This window comes from Brassica napus, chromosome C8 (genome assembly GCF_020379485.1).
Source record: "Brassica napus cultivar Da-Ae chromosome C8, Da-Ae, whole genome shotgun sequence".
NCBI lineage: Eukaryota > Viridiplantae > Streptophyta > Magnoliopsida > Brassicales > Brassicaceae > Brassica > Brassica napus.
The window spans coordinates 33880208-33897219 of record NC_063451.1 but is presented as its reverse complement, the minus strand read 5'-3'; the positions used below and the strand labels follow the sequence as shown (position 1 = coordinate 33897219).

The 17012-nt window shown below is 34.5% G+C and overlaps 3 protein-coding genes and 1 long non-coding RNA gene across 4 annotated transcripts; 3 read left to right on the top strand and 1 right to left on the bottom strand.

Moving 5' to 3' along the window:
- The first annotated feature begins 1500 nt into the window (after window positions 1-1500).
- LOC106408280 (serpin-Z10-like) lies at window positions 1501-5803 on the top strand. Its single transcript, XM_022707544.2, has 2 exons — window positions 1501-4418; window positions 4595-5803. Exons 1-2 carry the CDS (start codon window positions 4047-4049, stop codon window positions 5132-5134), a joined length of 912 nt encoding a protein of 303 aa, XP_022563265.1. The 5' UTR covers window positions 1501-4046; the 3' UTR covers window positions 5135-5803.
- LOC111209002 (serpin-Z10-like) lies at window positions 5135-8836 on the top strand. Its single transcript, XM_048766938.1, has 3 exons — window positions 5135-5311; window positions 8284-8749; window positions 8814-8836. The coding sequence occupies exons 1-3, from the start codon at window positions 5135-5137 to the stop codon at window positions 8834-8836; spliced, it is 666 nt and encodes a 221-aa protein (XP_048622895.1).
- A 452-nt stretch (window positions 8837-9288) lies between these two features.
- Window positions 9289-11135, top strand: LOC125591608. Its single transcript, XR_007327710.1, has 4 exons — window positions 9289-10117; window positions 10376-10536; window positions 10735-10840; window positions 10938-11135. It is a non-coding gene; the product is annotated as an uncharacterized LOC125591608 (long non-coding RNA).
- A 2182-nt stretch (window positions 11136-13317) lies between these two features.
- On the bottom strand, window positions 13318-16589 carry LOC111209136 (scarecrow-like protein 32). The gene has a single exon (XM_022708958.2). The coding sequence runs from the start codon at window positions 14761-14763 to the stop codon at window positions 13444-13446; it is 1320 nt and encodes a 439-aa protein (XP_022564679.2). The 5' UTR covers window positions 14764-16589; the 3' UTR covers window positions 13318-13443.
- Window positions 16590-17012: the final 423 nt, after the last annotated feature.

Genomic DNA, 17012 nt, shown 5'->3' with positions numbered 1-17012 from the left:
TATATTAGAAAGGTAAGTTATTAAAAACAAATTTTGTCAATAAGTTATTTGCATATTTAATGATTTCAACTTGCGCAAGTAATCCATATTAGAAATGTAAGTTATTAAAAACAAACAACCTAATTAGTAGGGGTGGGCACTTTACCCGATATCCGAAGTGGCACCCGAACCCGATCCGAAAAACCCGAACTGAAATCTGAACCGAAGCAGCAAAATACCCGAACGGGTATTGAATAAGGAGAGATTGGATACCCGAACTCGAATGGATATCCGAAGATAACCGAACATATGTATAATTAACCTTATATTTTTAGTTTACATCTCTCATTTTATATAAAATATTTATATTGATACTACACATACTTTAAGTTCATATGATATACATACAATTACGAAAAAATGATTTGCTACTCACTTAAAATGCATGTCAAGTTTTTTATTTAAAAAATTAACAAAAAGTTACATCCGAAATTTAAAAAAATAACTAAATTAATGTCTTTTTAGTTTTAAAATGTTATGTCCAAATCTATTAACTATTCAATCTATTAAAAATAAAAAATTAGTTAACTGAAAGTTATATTTTTAAATATAAGAAACTTGAGAAATGAAAATTTTAATTTTTTTTTTCAAAATCTAAATATCCGAACCAGATCCGAAATAACCGAATCCGAACTAAAAATATCCGAACCCGACCCGAAGTATAGAAATACTCGAACGGGTTCTATACCTCTATACTGAAATACCCGAAAATCTGAAATACCCGAACCCGAACCGGTACCCAAGGCTAAACTAAATCGATAATTATTATCCCCTAGCTATATATGGGCTTAACGAAATTGACAATAGTTTTGGGCTTGTCTACATAAGCGATTGATTAAAATAAATGAAAAAGAAAAATTCAAAAAAAACCAGCCAATAGAATTATAACGTTTTTCCTGAGAAGCTCTATATGAGTGCCACCTCAGCAAAAATCACTAAAGTGACTTCTCTTTTAATGTATAGGAGGATTCTAAAATCAACGCGAGACCGACACATAAAAAACTGATTTCTCAAATAATATTATAAAGATATATATATACACACAATAATTATTCAAATCAGATAACAAGAACATACATCTCATTTAAGGCCAAAAATATTTAATTCTGAAACCAAGTCAACGTTTGTAGGATTGTTTTCCCAGGAAATTAGACAAGTATTTTCCTAGTCTGGCAAACCTTGATTTACGCAAAATAAAAGATTGTGTGACTTGTGTGTGTGTGTTTTTTTAAAAGAGATTTGATTTGTGTGTCCATATATATAAATCTTTTATCATGCTTATTTTTGTATTTTTGTTTTCGTTTACAAAATACAGTGTAGAGTTCTCAAAAGATCTTCTTGAATCATATCAGGTGCCTGAGTCTCTTGCTTATTACTTAACGTACAAGAAACCCATCTAAGCACATGGTGTTCGGGACTTCCGATAAACCCGGACCAGTTATTTTGGGTCCGGGTCCTTCGGATCCTATACATTTGGATCCAATAGGTACTTGTAAATTTTTGGTTCGGGTTTGGATGGGTTTTTCTCGGGTCCGGATCGGTACAGGTCTAAAATTAAAATACCTATAAAATATCCGTAATTTTTGGGTTCATATCGGGTCCGATCGGGTTCGGATATTTAGGATCTTAAAAATATGAAATATCCAAATCCTATCAAATTTAGTCGAATATGTCATATATATCTATAATTTTACAAAATAATTTAAAATAATTTAAAATAATATATTAATAATTAAATTAAAACATTTCTAAACTCTAAATTTTACATTTAAAACTTCATATTACTTGAAAATGTTACAAAAATAATAACAAAGATTGTTAACAAAAAGATATTTCAACTAAATCATAAAATACAATATAGAAAATAGAATATCAAAAATTATAGTTTTGTCATGTTTTCAAGTCGGATATGATCGGTTTTTATTGGGTCGGTTTTACTCTGATCGATTTTTTGGGTCCGGATCTACTCGGGTCAGTTTTTTCGGTTCCAATTTTTTAGGGTAGAAGAATTTTGGACCCAATAAATACTTGTAAATTTTTGGTTCGGTTTCGGATTAGGTATTCGGTTTGGGTTTTTGGGTCCGGGTAAAATGGCAGGCCGAAATCATCTATAAAATTGTTTGAAACTTATTAAATAGGTTTGAATTTGCCATCTAGTTGACTTTCTACCCCCACCAGCTAACAATCTTCATTTCTAAGACCATTTACAATGGTCAGTTGAAAAAAAGAAATTCAACGGTTGAATATAGTGCAATAGAAAGTTATATAAAAAATTATCATTTTTAAAACTCTACAAATAGAACCTTATTTTATTTAATTTGAACATATCAAAAATCTATTTTTATAAAAAAATGAAATAATACGTGTAAAAGAAAATGCTGATGTGGAATTGTCAAAATAAAATTAGGGTGTTGAATATGCTTTACCATTGTTAATAGTCTAATGTATTACTTTAAATGAAAGTCATTTTCATTATATATATTAAAAACGATCTACCTAGTGTAATCGTGCTGAGGTGATAAATAATGACTTTTTACGATCTACCTACCATCGGTGAGAAGTTGTACGTCTCAAACATTCTTCATAAAGCTTGCATTGAGGTGGATGAAGAGGGAACTGAAGCTGCAGCCGTTTCTGTTGGCGACATAAGGTTCCTATGTTTGAGGAAAAATCCAGATTTCATAGCTGACCATCCATTTCTATTTACGGTGAGAGAAGACAAGAGTGGAGTGATTTTGTTCATGGGTCAAGTTCTTGATCCTTCAAAACATTGATTCAGTTGCTGATGGCATGGGAGGGAAACATTAAGTCAACAATTTTTTTTTTTTGTAACAGTCAACAATATGTTTTATTCTATATATTTTGTTGTATCTATCATATACTATTTTTTGTGATAAATTGGGTTTGTAAAGCTAGCAACTGACTTTGCTGGTTCTGTCTTTTTGCTAATTTTTTAGTAATAAAGTTATTTGGTAGTCGAAGAAAAAATAACGTCTTCCAGATGATCGTCTAGTTTATCCTATACCAAAATTTACACCAGAAATTTATCATATATCTGAAGCAGATATTAGGCTAGGGTTATTAAAGTTCGGGTCCAGGGTTCGGATTCGGTTTAGGTCGGGTCCAAGACCCGCGGGTTCTCCATAATGAGACCCAATGGAGGTAAAATGACATTATTGGTACCCGATCTGAACCGGTTTTTTCAGGTCTGTTTCGGTCCGGTTAAAATGCTCAGATCCATCATCCGCTGATAGAAAATAACCCTTGTTTTCAACCTTATACGTTTCAAATCAATCCTTTTATTAGGAGTTAGTATGGAATGAAAAACATGTATCAATTATCCATGAATTTCTGTGATTTCTTGTGAAAGCCGAAAAGTGATGTTTGTGATGGGTTAATTTCAATTCACTTTTTAAAGACTTTGCCTATCGTGTTGTAACTCATCTGTTTATCTTCTCATCACTTGGTCAACATTTTTTATAATACGAGACTTTTCAAACCGTTGTATTGAAGTATTCAAATCAAGATTAATTTTTCAGTTGGTTCGATCATTAACATATAATATCCGTTTCGTGAGACCATGTATCGCTTACATAATTACATCTACCAGTTGATGTATAAGAATAATACTAACAAAATATGAATCATCTGAGTAAAACATTTTAAAACAAGGTTTAACTCTCCATCCAGTACAGTTGATTGACTTTCTACCGCACAACTCTTTGTTTTCAATTCAGTCAAATACAAAAAAACAACTATCTGTATTTTATTCGATAATTTAAAGTTTGTTTTCAATATACTGACAAAGTCATTTTCAGAAAATATTAAGATAGGTTCTTAATTTGTAAATGTGCTGGAGGTAATGAGTCGAAGACTGTTCAACTTTTCTGAAACTTTGAAAACAATATATAATAATAAATTACCCCTGTATATATATTTACATCCATTCTATACATTATCAAATCGTCCGGCACTTTCTAGGCTGAAAAAAAGCTATAAAAAAGAACATGGAGAAGCAAAACGACGTTGTGGTAAGATTAGCAAAACACGTCATCGATACCGTCGCTGACGGCTCCAACCTCGTCTTCTCGCCAACGTCAATCAATCTTTTGCTCAGCATCATTGCCGCTGGTTCGTGTGCCGCCACCAAAGAACAAATCCTCTCCTTCCTCATGTCACCATCAACAGAGCACCTCAACACTGTCTTGACAGAGATAGTATCGGTTGCCTTAGCCGATGGCAGCGAGAGAAATGACTTGAGCTTATCTACAGCTAATGGTGCCTGGATTGACAAATCTCTACCCTTGAAGCTTTCCTTTAAAGAGCTTTTGGAGAACTCCTACAAGGCTACTTGCAGCCAGGTTGACTTCTTTAACAAGGTAACTCTTCTATCTTCTTTGCAATGGTTTTTTATTCAAAATAAATTGGCAATTAGTGGATTGACACAGGTCTATAATATACTATGGTAACCTTGCAATTTTCTCTTTGTGTGGGTGTGTTTATCACGTTGAATTTTCGGAATGATTGGTTAATTTGATGATCGCTTATTTTGAAGCCTGCGGATGTAATTGATGAAGTGAATACATGGTCTGAAGATCACACCAGTGGACTCATCAAGCAGATTCTTTCAAAGGATTCCATTGAGGATATCCGTCAAAGCACACTAATACTTGCAAATGCAGTGTACTTCAAAGGAGCTTGGAGCGAAAAGTTCGATGCAAGGTTTACAAAAGATAATGATTTTCACCTTCTTGATGGCACCTCTGTGAAAGTCCCCTTTATGACCAGCCATAAGGACCAATACCTAAGACGCTATGATGGTTTCCAAGTTGTGCGCCTCCCTTATGTAGAGGATCAACGACAATTCTCCATGTACATTTATCTTCCTGATGCTAGTGACGGATTGCCTACTCTCCTTGAGAAAATAGGCTCCGAACCAGGATTTCTTGATAACCATATTCCAGACTACCAAATTGAATTGGATGCTTTTAGAATTCCAAAGTTTAAGTTTACTTTCGATTTCAAAGCGTCAGATGTTTTGGAGGATATGGGGTTAACTTGCCCGTTTAAGTCTACTGGAGGCGGTCTAACTTAGATGGTTGATTCACCTATTGTCGGTGCGAAATTGTATGTCTCAAACATTCTTCATAAAGCGTGCATTGAGGTGGATGAAGAGGGGACTGAAGCTGCAGCCGTTTCTGTTGGTGTCATACGACTCCAGTGTTTGAGGAAAAATCCAGATTTTGTCGCTGACCATCCATTTCTTTTTACGGTAAGAGAAGACAAGAGTGGAGTTATTTTGTTCATGGGTCAAGTTCTTGATCCCTCAAAACATTGATTCAATTGCTGGTGGCGTGGGAGAAAACATTAAGCCAATAATATGTTTTATTCTATATATGTTGTTGTATGTATTATTTGTGATGAAATTGGGTTTGTAAAGCTAGCAACTGAATTTGCTGGTTCTGTCAGTTTTTCTTTAATAATAAAGTTGTTTGGTATAGTAGAAAAAACCACTAACCCTGAGGTATTGGGTTTGTACCACTAATCATGTTAGCATTGTTAACATGAGGTATGAACTCTTTTGTTCAAAATTTGTGAAGGTGATGTTTATTGGAAAAACCATTTACAGAACTGAAGTGAAAAAACCACTAACCCTGAATCCAAACTACTTCATTCTCATACATTTTTGGTTGAGTTATTCTTGGGTTCACCCCCTAGGTTCACCAACCAATAGAAAATTATCATTTTAAATCTAGTATCTTTTAATTATGGAAACCAAATAACTTGGCAAATTATATTATTTTTTCAAAATAAAATTTAAAAATAAATAAAAATAATATATAAAAAACGAATTCAAAAAAAAAAATGTTGTCAACAAAACACTAAACCCTAAACTCTAATACTAAACCCTAAACTCAAATCCTAAACCCTAAATCCTTGGGTAAACCCCTAAACCCTTGGAAAAACACTAAACATGTTGTCAACAAAACACTAAACCCTAAACTCTAATCCTAAACCCTAAACCCTTGGGAAAACCTTAAACCCTTGGGTAAACCCTAAACCCTTGGGTAAACCCTAAACCCTTAGGTAAACCCTAAACCCTTGGAAAAGCACTAAACATTTGGATAAATTCTAAATTATAAATCTTAAACACTAAACTCTAAATCTTAAAAATAAATATTTTTTTTTAAATAATATTTTTTAGAACTATTGTTATTTTTATTTATTTAATTTTTTTATTTTTTATTTTAATAGCATAATATAATTTAGCAAGTTATTTTATTTCCTTAATTAAAAAATACTAGATCTAAAATGACAACTTTCTATTGGTTGGTGAACCTAGGGGGTGAATCCAAGAAAAAGTCTTTTTGGTTTCCTTTTGAAAATCCTCTTTGCAAACTATTGCCTTTTTCTCTTTTGGTAAATCGACACATCCCAAGTTCGATTTTTATTTAGACTAACTAACTCTTCTGTCATGACATTTATCCATTCTTCGATCTCATTGTTTCTTATAGCTTTCAAAAAACTGGATGGATCACATATGCCAAATGAAAAAGTTGTAATTGACTATACCTTCAAAACAAACCTGATAGAAGGCTTAATATACACGTTTAAGTCTGCTAGAATACGTATAAAGCATGTCCAAAAAATATCAGATTATTTTTCATTACTTAAATGTTGACATCATTCAATGTTGTGATGGTGCCATTATGCATCCATACTTGATCAGTCCTACACCCACGACATTCCACACTTTGTCGTCCTCTGACCGAACATAACTCTTGTTTCCAACTTTATATGTTTCAAACCAATCTTCATTAGGAAAACTGTGGAATGAAAAACATGTATCCAATATCCATGAATTTGTGTGATTCTTTGTGGAAGCCGAAGAGTGATGTTTGTGATGGGTTTTTAAGGGTTTTACCTTTTAAAGACTTTGCCTGCCGTGTGGTAACTCAGCTGTTTTTCTTCTCATCACTTGGTCAATATTTCTTATTATACGAGAATTTTCAAAAGGTTGCATTGAAGTGTTCAAATCAAGATTAATTGGTCAGTCGGTTCGAGCCTTAACATAATTTATCCGTTTCGTGAGACCATATATCGCGTACAACTAGTTGATTGAAGAATAATAACAAGTTATAAATTGTTTGAATATAATATTCTTTGTTTCACACTTTCAGTTGATTGACTTTCAACCACAAATCTTTGTTTCAATTCAGTCAAATACCAAAAAAAATCCTGTCTGTATTTAATTTTTTATTTTAAAGCTATCGGCCTCTGTATTCACTTCATCAATTACTTTCTTTTCTTCAAAAATTGTGAAAGCGATCTTATTCAGAAAATATTTTAAAGTAGGATTTTAGAGTATATGATTATTGATGGTATCTGACCAAGTCTCTGAGAATAAAAATAATGAAAAGAAATGATAAAAGAGGAGAGAGGGAAGGAAAAGCAGAGAGATGATTCTTTGGACAGAAACGTGAACAAAACTTAAAGAGACTCTTTGTTTTAGGTGTCTATCTTTCATTAATTCAATTTTTTATACTTTTAAATCTAACCAACAAAATTAAATATATTGAAATTTTAAAATCAAATTTTCTCAACAAAATTAGGAAATCGTGTTTTCTTGCAAAATAAAAAAAATCGAGTTTTCTCTACAAATCTGCAAAAAAAAACAATTATTCCGTCAAAATAAAAAAAAATTAAGTTTTTTCTGTTAAAACCGTAAAACTGAGTTTTCCACTGAAACAATAAAATTGCATTTTTCATCATAACCGGAACATCGTGTTTTCGTCAAAATCTCAAAATTAGGTTTTCAGCTAGAATCAAACTATTTTTCCGTCAAAATTGCAAAATCTTGTTTTCCTCCAAAAATGCAAATTAAATTTAAATATATATTTTTTGAATATTATATATAGTTCATTGTAAAGAAAATAAATTATGCAGTTTTAGTCTTTTCTTACTATATTGAAATGTTATTATAAAATTAAAAAAACAAACAACTTAATATCTAAATGTTGCATGTGGATGCAAATACTAACTATAAAAACGAATAATGTTTGTATTCAACATCTAGATGTTGTATTCAAATGCTACATCCATATATTGCATCAAATACAAAATCGGACATGGCCTTAGATGTTAGATTCTTAATATAGTAACGTTGCAATTTTCTCCTTGTGTGGATTATGTTTATTATGTTGAATTTTCGGAAAGATTGGTTGATGATTGCTTATTTTTAAGCCTGCTGAAGTAATTGATGAAGTGAATACATGGGCTGAAGTTCACACCAACGTACTCATCAACCAAATTCTTTCAAAGGATTCCATTGAGGTTATCCGTCAAAGCACAGTGATATTTGCAAATGCAGTTTACATCAAAGGAGCTTGGAGAGAAAAATTCAATGTAAGGTTCACAAAAGATAGTGATTTTCACCTTCTTGATGGCACCTCTGTGAAAGTCCCCTTCATGGCCAGTTACGAGGACCAATACCTAAGACACTATGATGGTTTCCAAGTTGTGCACCTCCCTTATGGCAATTCTCCATGCATATTTATCTTCCCGATTTTAGAGAAGGATTGCCCTACTCTGCTTGAAAAAGTAGGCTCCGAGCCAGGTTTTCTTGATAACCATATTCCAGACTACCAAATAGAGTTAGCTGATTTTAGAATTCCCAAGTTTAAGTTCTCTTTCGAGTTTGAAGCTTCAGGTATGTTCAGGGGCGAATCCAGAATAAATATATTGTGGGTGCAAAAGTTAATAATGTCCTACAGGGGAATCGAACTTGGGCCAATAAAGGGAGAACAATATTACTAAACCAACTCAGCTAGCTGATTTCTATTGCATTTTTACATACAAAACGTATAATATTAATAAAACTACGGGTAAATGCCACCATAGTCTAAGCGCTGGCTTCGCCCCTGGGTGTGTTGAAGGATATGGGCTTGACTGATCATTTGGAGGTAGTCTAACTGAGATGGTTAATTCACCTACCATCGGTGAGAAGTTGTATGTCTCAAACATTCTTCATAAAGCTTGCATTAAGGTGGATGAAGAGGGAACTGAAGCTGCAGCCGTTTCTATCGACGTCGTAAGGCCCGTATGTTTATCTTCTTTATATATATAAAAAAAGATTGGATCCCTCCCAGGCTATCCACGTCAGCTGACAGGTCACAAATTCGCGTGATACTGTTGCGACACGTATGAAACGCATCGTTTCGTTAACATGCACTTATCATAATTGCGGGCTTCGCTTTGGGCTTTATGTCGCGCGTACGTTTGCGGCCCATCGACCACATATGTCGAAGGAAACCCTAATCAGTCGTGATGCGAACCTTCGTGTTCTTCGTTTCTTTCGATCGGTAGAGGGACGATCCAGTTTCTGTAACGGTGTGTTGTTATATTAATAAAGGTAACACACATAACCATATCTCCAAAAGGCTATAAAAAGGCTAGCTTTCCTTCTCTCAAAACCATACATCACCATATCTCCAAAATTTTCAATCTTTCCTTCATTTCTCGCATACCCATCTCCAAAAATCTCAGCTTGAACTGGATGATGTTAATCGATTGCTGATTAACTTTCCCTCACGTTGATTTTTTTTCATGTTAACCCGCCATGGCCGCAGCTTTGAGGTCAAACACCTCCAGAAAAACCGCTTCACTCACCCTCTCTCGCTTTCAATACTTCATCTTGAACCGTCTCCACGCCGCGACTCCAACCACCACCGTAACAAGATCTCTTCTCTCAAGCCTACGGGAGGAGAGAGAGAGGTGTTACGCTACAAATTGAGGTGCGGAGAAGGTGAACGGTGTAAAGTCTGCTCTTTTGTGCTCTCAAGGAGACCCACCGGATCTCTGGCAGCCTCCCGGAGATGGAGTTTCCCTTCGGTTAAATCCTGGTCGTGGCGGTGGTGGAACAGGGTCGGATTCGAAAGACAATTCTTGGGGTGTATTATATTTCAGTCAAATGTCATTCATGTTATGAATCTGAGCTTCAAGACACTAATGAGATCATGAGAGTTTGAAGAAGTATTTAATAGACCTGGTGAACCAAGGAAAGATTCTGAGTGTGAAGGTAAGCTTTTTTTTTTCATTTCTGACACATGGATGAATGATTTGCTTTAACCATGACTCTGTTTTAGTGTTTTTTTTTTTAATTTTAATCCATGTAAGCAGATAATAAAGTGTGTAAGGAATGTGAAAAATGTTTCAAGCGGTTATAGTTTTGTAGAATTCGACTCAGAGATGTACATGTGTATAATAGCTGTCTCTTTGAAACTTCTAGTTGATTGGATTTGATGAATCACAGCAACTCATTTCTGTTTGATTTCAGGGAGCTTCTCTGGATGGGCTTGCTTTAAAGTTAAAATTTTCTGAACGCAAATGGAGTGTGACGGTTGGGAAAGATTCAGAAAATCATCAACAAAGCTACATGTGAAAAGTTAGCTGTTGAGGCAACCAAGAAAGAACTAAGACAGTCAGTCCATTTGGCAGGTAACAACGCACTTACTGAAGTTCTGGTCTTATGCATCGTTTTGGTTTATGACTATCTTTATAAATAATTTACAACAGCTACACGGGGATGTGACATTAGCCTCTGTCAGAATTAAAACTATTGTTAGATTTACTATTCCGAGCAATATCAACCACAATCATTTACGTTTTGTTGTTTATGTGAATTGAGGGTCTCAGACTTACAAAGAGGAATGCTGGACATTATACAGGTTATGGTTCTGTTTAGTTCATGGCAAAACACGAAAAAGCATTGTGGAGCACCCATTTCCACCTACGTCATTTGGTAAGCCTTATGTTGCACTCTTCTATCTCTCTCTCTCCCTCTCATATCCTCAACCATCTTTATTTAGATGCATTATCTTTATTTACCTTGTTTGCAGGTCATTCAGTGGGCTAAAGAGGGAGAGTAGCCACACGCGTTCTGTTGAAAATGTTGTGTTGACCAGAGTGTAATAAGTCTCCACTTTGATTGATACTGAGTGTAGACTTTCTAGAGTGTAGTTTGCACATGTCTGAACTTTGACACCCTATGTAAATGGTTACAACAGAAGCTTCAAAAAGGTTCGATTTTTAGAAAAGAGGTTTTCAAACAAGATAGAAAAAAATGACAAAAGGAACACCGAGCCAAACTATAAATTAAGTCAAATAATTTCCAGCAATAGCCTTTTTCAGAAAAAAAATAATAATTTCCAACAAAACGTTTTGTACTACAACAATCACAACAGTTATTACATGCAGATTCTACACGTCCAACGGAATTAAATCACAGAGCAAACAATATATTTAATTTTATCTTACACTTTATTCAACTAATTCTAAATATTATACTCCCTCTGTTTTTTATCGTAAGTACTTTAAGTAAATTTTGTTTTTTTCAAAATATAAGGAGTTTTCATAATTCAAATTAACTTTTATTTTTATTGGGTATAGTGTGACCAATCAAATAATATATACTGATATATAATTGGTTTAACTGCACCTAATTTATATATTAAATGCTATTTTTGGAAAAATTAATAACTTTTTTAATATTTGTGCATTCACCTAAAACTACCTACATAAAAAAATATGTCAGAGCATTTCAGACAATTTAGGGTTTAGTAAACATTATATAATCAAAGAAAAAAATCTTAAAATATCTCCACATCCAAAATAAGATGTTAGAAATCAGATTAATCTCATTTCAACCACCGTATGGATGAGTCAGATGCAAACGAAGATGAGAATGAACATGTGTTTCTGCTAAACAAAAACTAACTGGGTTTCACTCTCTCATGTGTCCACTTAACTTAATACTTTTACAAGGAGGTAACACTTGGCGTCTTTTAAAAACCTTAGATATTTAACATTCAATTGTATCTTTGTGGGCTTCTCTACCATTCATGAATTTTGCTCCATTCCGAAGCTCCCATCTTCTCCAATCTGAAACCACAAGTTTGAACTTGAATTCTAAAGCGTCAAAGGATCAAACATATAGAAAAATCAAAAGCAACTCTGGTAAAAAAAGATGAACGAAGGATACGTTTGAAACATAAAACAAGCATGAACCTGATTTGTAAGGCAGTAAAGGATCAGACTGATCAAAACGTTCACTCTTGGGAGGAAAAAGATTGACATTTTTATTTTGAAACAGACAGAATTCTTACAATGAAGAAGATGTGTCTAAGAGAGGTTTTCTCTGAGTGGCTGGAACAAGAACCTACGAGAAACCTTGCAACGCAATCTCCCTTGGCTCCAGCGACCAGCGGCCGTCTTGGGGGCAGACGTTGATGAAAATGGCAACAATGAAGACGGTGATACAAGCCAAGACGATGGCCAGAGTTAGCCCGTCCACTGGGTGTTCTCTTTGTTCTTCCTACTCGGCATTGTTTCTTCTCTGGTCTTATCGCGAACAAAACATAGCGTTTTATGAATCAATAGATCAAAGATAATAGATTAAGAGAGTTAACCATTAGAGATTCAGACAGAACTCTGTAACCTGTAATTCTTTTTGAATTTATGAAAACGTTAAACCGTGGAATCAAATATTCCAATTACATAAATTATGATTCTAGCTTCCTTTTATAAAATTTTAGAGTAAATTTTACAGAACTCTGTAACCTGTAATTCTTTTTGAATATTAACGTGTAATTGAAATTTATATTAAATATTTATTCTAACTATTTCAATTATTTTTAAATTTTTATCATCGGGCGGGCCGATCCTAGTATTTGATGAAATAACCAGTTTTTGTAGCTGGCCAAGTGACCATCCATTTCTATTTACGGTGAGAGAGAAGACAAGAGTGGAGTGATTTGGTTCATGGGTCAAGTTCTTGATCCTTCAAAACATTGATTGAATATACTGGTTGCGTGTGATAAAACATTAACCAATGTTTGTTGTGTCTATTATTGGTTGGTTAGATTGAATTGAGTTTGTAACACCAGCCACTGACTTTGTTATGTTTCTTACTGCTTTGTTTCCTACAATAAAGTTGCTTCTTGACTCGTATGCTTCATCTGTTTCCGAAAGTAAGATTTTCTAGAGTATGCACGGCTTATTAAGAATTTAATAAATGTTTATAATTTAATTTATTTTTTACTTTATTATACGCTTTCCAATAACTTTCTACCAATGAAATTTAATCAATTCAAATATTCTCAATTAATGTTCTTCAAAAATATAAAAAAATACCTTAATAATATAGAAAATCTATCTTTGTGGAACAAGAAAAAAATCTAAAAAATCTTACTTTCGGGACCAGAGGGAGGGAGTATATGGTTTAGTTGTTAGTCCAAAATCCTAATTCTTCTTAATTAAAGGTATATATAACGCAAAATACAGCAATCCTAAATACTGATATCCAATCATAACCGGTAGTTAAATGTAAAACCAAATCAACCCCAACTAAATCGGAACCCAAACGGTAGCAAACACAACACTATGACCTTTCCACGTCAGCACTAGACTCTCGTCGTCATCATCCTTCTTCATTCCCCATCCAACGGCGTGCTCCCCCAGCATCGCCTTCAACTCCGAAACCGCCTCTTCTCTAACCCTAACTCCACCGAACTCATTATCTCTCATCCTCTCAAGCCACCGTCCCTTCGTCTCCGTCCTCTCAACCCTCTCCACACCTTCCTTGGCCACCACGTTTTCTATCTTCCAGCTTATCTCCGCCTCGTACAGCCTCCTCTGCTCGCTCATAAACGTGTCCGTCGTGTCAAAAGGGATCCAGAAGTAGTTAAACGCGGAACTTAGCCGCGTGACGAGATTATCCGACGTGAGATCTGCGTCTTCTTCGATTAGGGTTACCATTGTTGGGTTCAGGGATCGGAGTTGGTTCAAGAAAACGTTACGGAGAGATAACGAAGATGGTGATGATGGAGTTAGGGTTTCGTCGGGGATGTAGCGGAGCATCATGTGGCAGTTAACGACGAGAGCTTCGTTGTAGGAGGTAGGGTACATCCGTAAGTGTTGGAGCAGTGAGGAGAAGCCATCGGAGTACGTTGAAGGTATGATGGTGAACTGCATTTCTATGTTTCTCGAGGTGGCGAAGTTGACGAGCTTTGAACCGAGCTCTTCATAGGAGATGTTGATGAATGGTGGAAAGTTGGAGGCGGAGGAGACCACGGTGAGTTTGAGAAGCAGAGGTTTGTTGAGTTTGGTTGCTATGGCGTCTATGAGAGTAGGGATTTGCATACAGTGAGTCAAACTTAGGTCAACGATGTGAACCTTTGCGTAGCCTTCCACGGCGGTTAAGATCGCCTCGTTGGCCGCGATGAATCCGAACCTGTGCCACGGAGTTAGGTCGATGAACCCGGCGAGCTCCACGACTGAGAACCGGTGTATTTCATCTGCCGGCGGTTGGAAGACGGTGTTTCCGAAGGTGGAGAAGAGTGTGGGGATTTTGGAGACGGCACGTGCGAGCAACGCGCGGACGAAGGCAGATGTGAGTCGTTGGGTGGAGGAGTCGCCGTCGGGTGAGGCAATGTTGTTGAGGACCCAAAGGAGTTGGTGAACCAGTGCGGCGTCGTTGGAGTCGATGGCGGTGGCGCAGTGTAGGAGGAGCTGTTCCATGAAGCTAGCGTCTCCGCCGCTGCCGCAGCGTTGGGATTTGAGAGAAGGGAACCGGGTCGGGCTTATGATCCTCGTTCTGGTCATTTGGGTCCGGTTTAGAGAGAAGTGTGTTACTAGTCTCTCTTCTTGTGGTTTTGCATGACACATAAGGAAACAAAAAGAATAAAAAGCGTAGAGAAGGTGACGAAAACGACATGTCCATAATATTATGTATTTTCACGCTGATTAATTAATTTTATGTATTTAATATTCTGAAAAGTGAAGAACAGAGAGAAACCAGACAAAGAGAGGGATGTGGAAAGAAAGAGACGAGTCAATACAGAGAGCCGTGTAACCTTATCATCGGGAAACGCACCGTTTCGGTCGGTCGTTTATGCAGGACAAATCAATACAGTAACAGCTTTTACTATATAGATATCTATCTAGCTGAGTCGTTCGGTATGATTATCTATCCACATATGTATGTGCAATATGTCTGAAATAGCAAAAAATAGGAATATGTAGTTAGATTGTAGGGTGTGCATTCTATGATCGATCATTTGGTATGTTATCTAGGGAAAGTATTGCATTTTATATCGTTGACCCAAGCTGTGGTAAGTTCCATATATGTTTTTTGTTAAAATAGGAGTATATAGTAGGGAAAAAAAAGAGTACTGCTTGAAGGCGGGTGACATGTGAATATGTAGTGTCTGGTTTGTATTGTATTCATGTGTGTATGTACGGCTGAGTTTTTTTGTCATCTAGGTTACTATTATTCTCTTTTCCCTGAACAATCGCATTCATCAATAAAATCACTGCATGCACTTTACAACGAATTAAAGAATATGAAAACCATACGATTGGTTATATGATTTTGTTACGCTTGTATATTTAGCATCCGGATGTTATTGATCAGTTGACTGAATTCGAAATCTAGATGTCAAAGAGCCTAGGAACTTGGCAATTTAATAATTGTATTTGTTATTGGAAATGCTGTGTTTAATTTGATGATATCTAATATATATAAAAATTGCAACCTGTCTACTAGCATAGATTTATAAGTTTTTTGCGAGTTCACCCAGAAGTGAACCACTAAAATAATACTCTCTCCGTTCCTTAATGATAGACTTTCTAGAAAAAAACGTTTGTTTCAGAAATATGTATTTTTGTGTTTTCTATAAAAAAATTGTAACCTTCAAGAAAATTAATTGTCTTTATTGAATTACTATTGGTTAGAAGTTATTGAAAATTGAAAATTACAGAAAATGATACATTTATTATGGTAGTTTAATGTGTTTTCTTAATATGTGTGAAAATACTAAAAAGTCTAGCTTTTAGAAACAGAGGGAGTAGTTAATAAAAATTTGTCATGTCATATTATGTTCGCGGAAAAAATAAATAATCAGAGAATAATATTAATTGCCGAAAAAAGAAAAAAAAAACTTTGACGTTAGTAGAGCCGTCAACAAAATTATAAACCCAAATCCTAAATTCTAACCCTTAAGCCCAAAATCTAAGCCTTAAACCCTAAACTATAAGAACTTTAAACCCTAGGATAGGTTTTAGGATTCCAAGGATTTAGGGTTTAGGGTTTTGATAACGGGTAAGGTCTAAGATTTTGTTGACGGCGTTAACAACATTGAAATTTCTTTTTTTCGGTAATTAATACTATTTTCTGATTATTTTTTATTTTTCTTCTTACAAACAGAATATAATGTGGCAAATTTTTATTGTCTATATATCATTTTAGTGGTGAAACAAGAAAAACTCTAGATTTATACAAGCAGTAATATAATGAGAAAGATAACATACAGATTAAGTAGGCACGTACAAAAATATATGATAGTTTCACACGTAATTGGATATTATATTTGCTTTGGTCCAAAACAAATAACAAGATAACTAAATTTGTATTCAAATGGGAAACTAAAGAGAAAAGTGTAAAGGAAAACAATGTAGAATTGTAGAAAAGAATAATTATAATTACAATTATAAAGATAAATATATATATATATATAGTGAAGAAGATATCCAAAAAAATTTAAGCCTGTGTGGATCCGGATCAGTAATACTGCAATCAATATTTGGATCATATACTCCAAAAAATAATATATGAATTTAATTTAGTACTCCATCCGTTTTTAATACTTGACGTTTTAAAAAAAAATTGTTCCAAATTGTATAACATTTTTCATTTTCAATGTAAATTTTATTTACTTTTTATGTTGTTTGACATTTATATTAAGAAATCTATTTTGTTATTGATTTATTTGGGTCATGTGAATACTTAATGATATTTTTATATAGAAAAAAATTTTTAATCTACGTGCATAACTCAAAAACGTCATCTAATTAAAAACAGAGAGTATATATATTTTAAGTTACAACTATTATATTTTCACACAAAGAGATGGAAT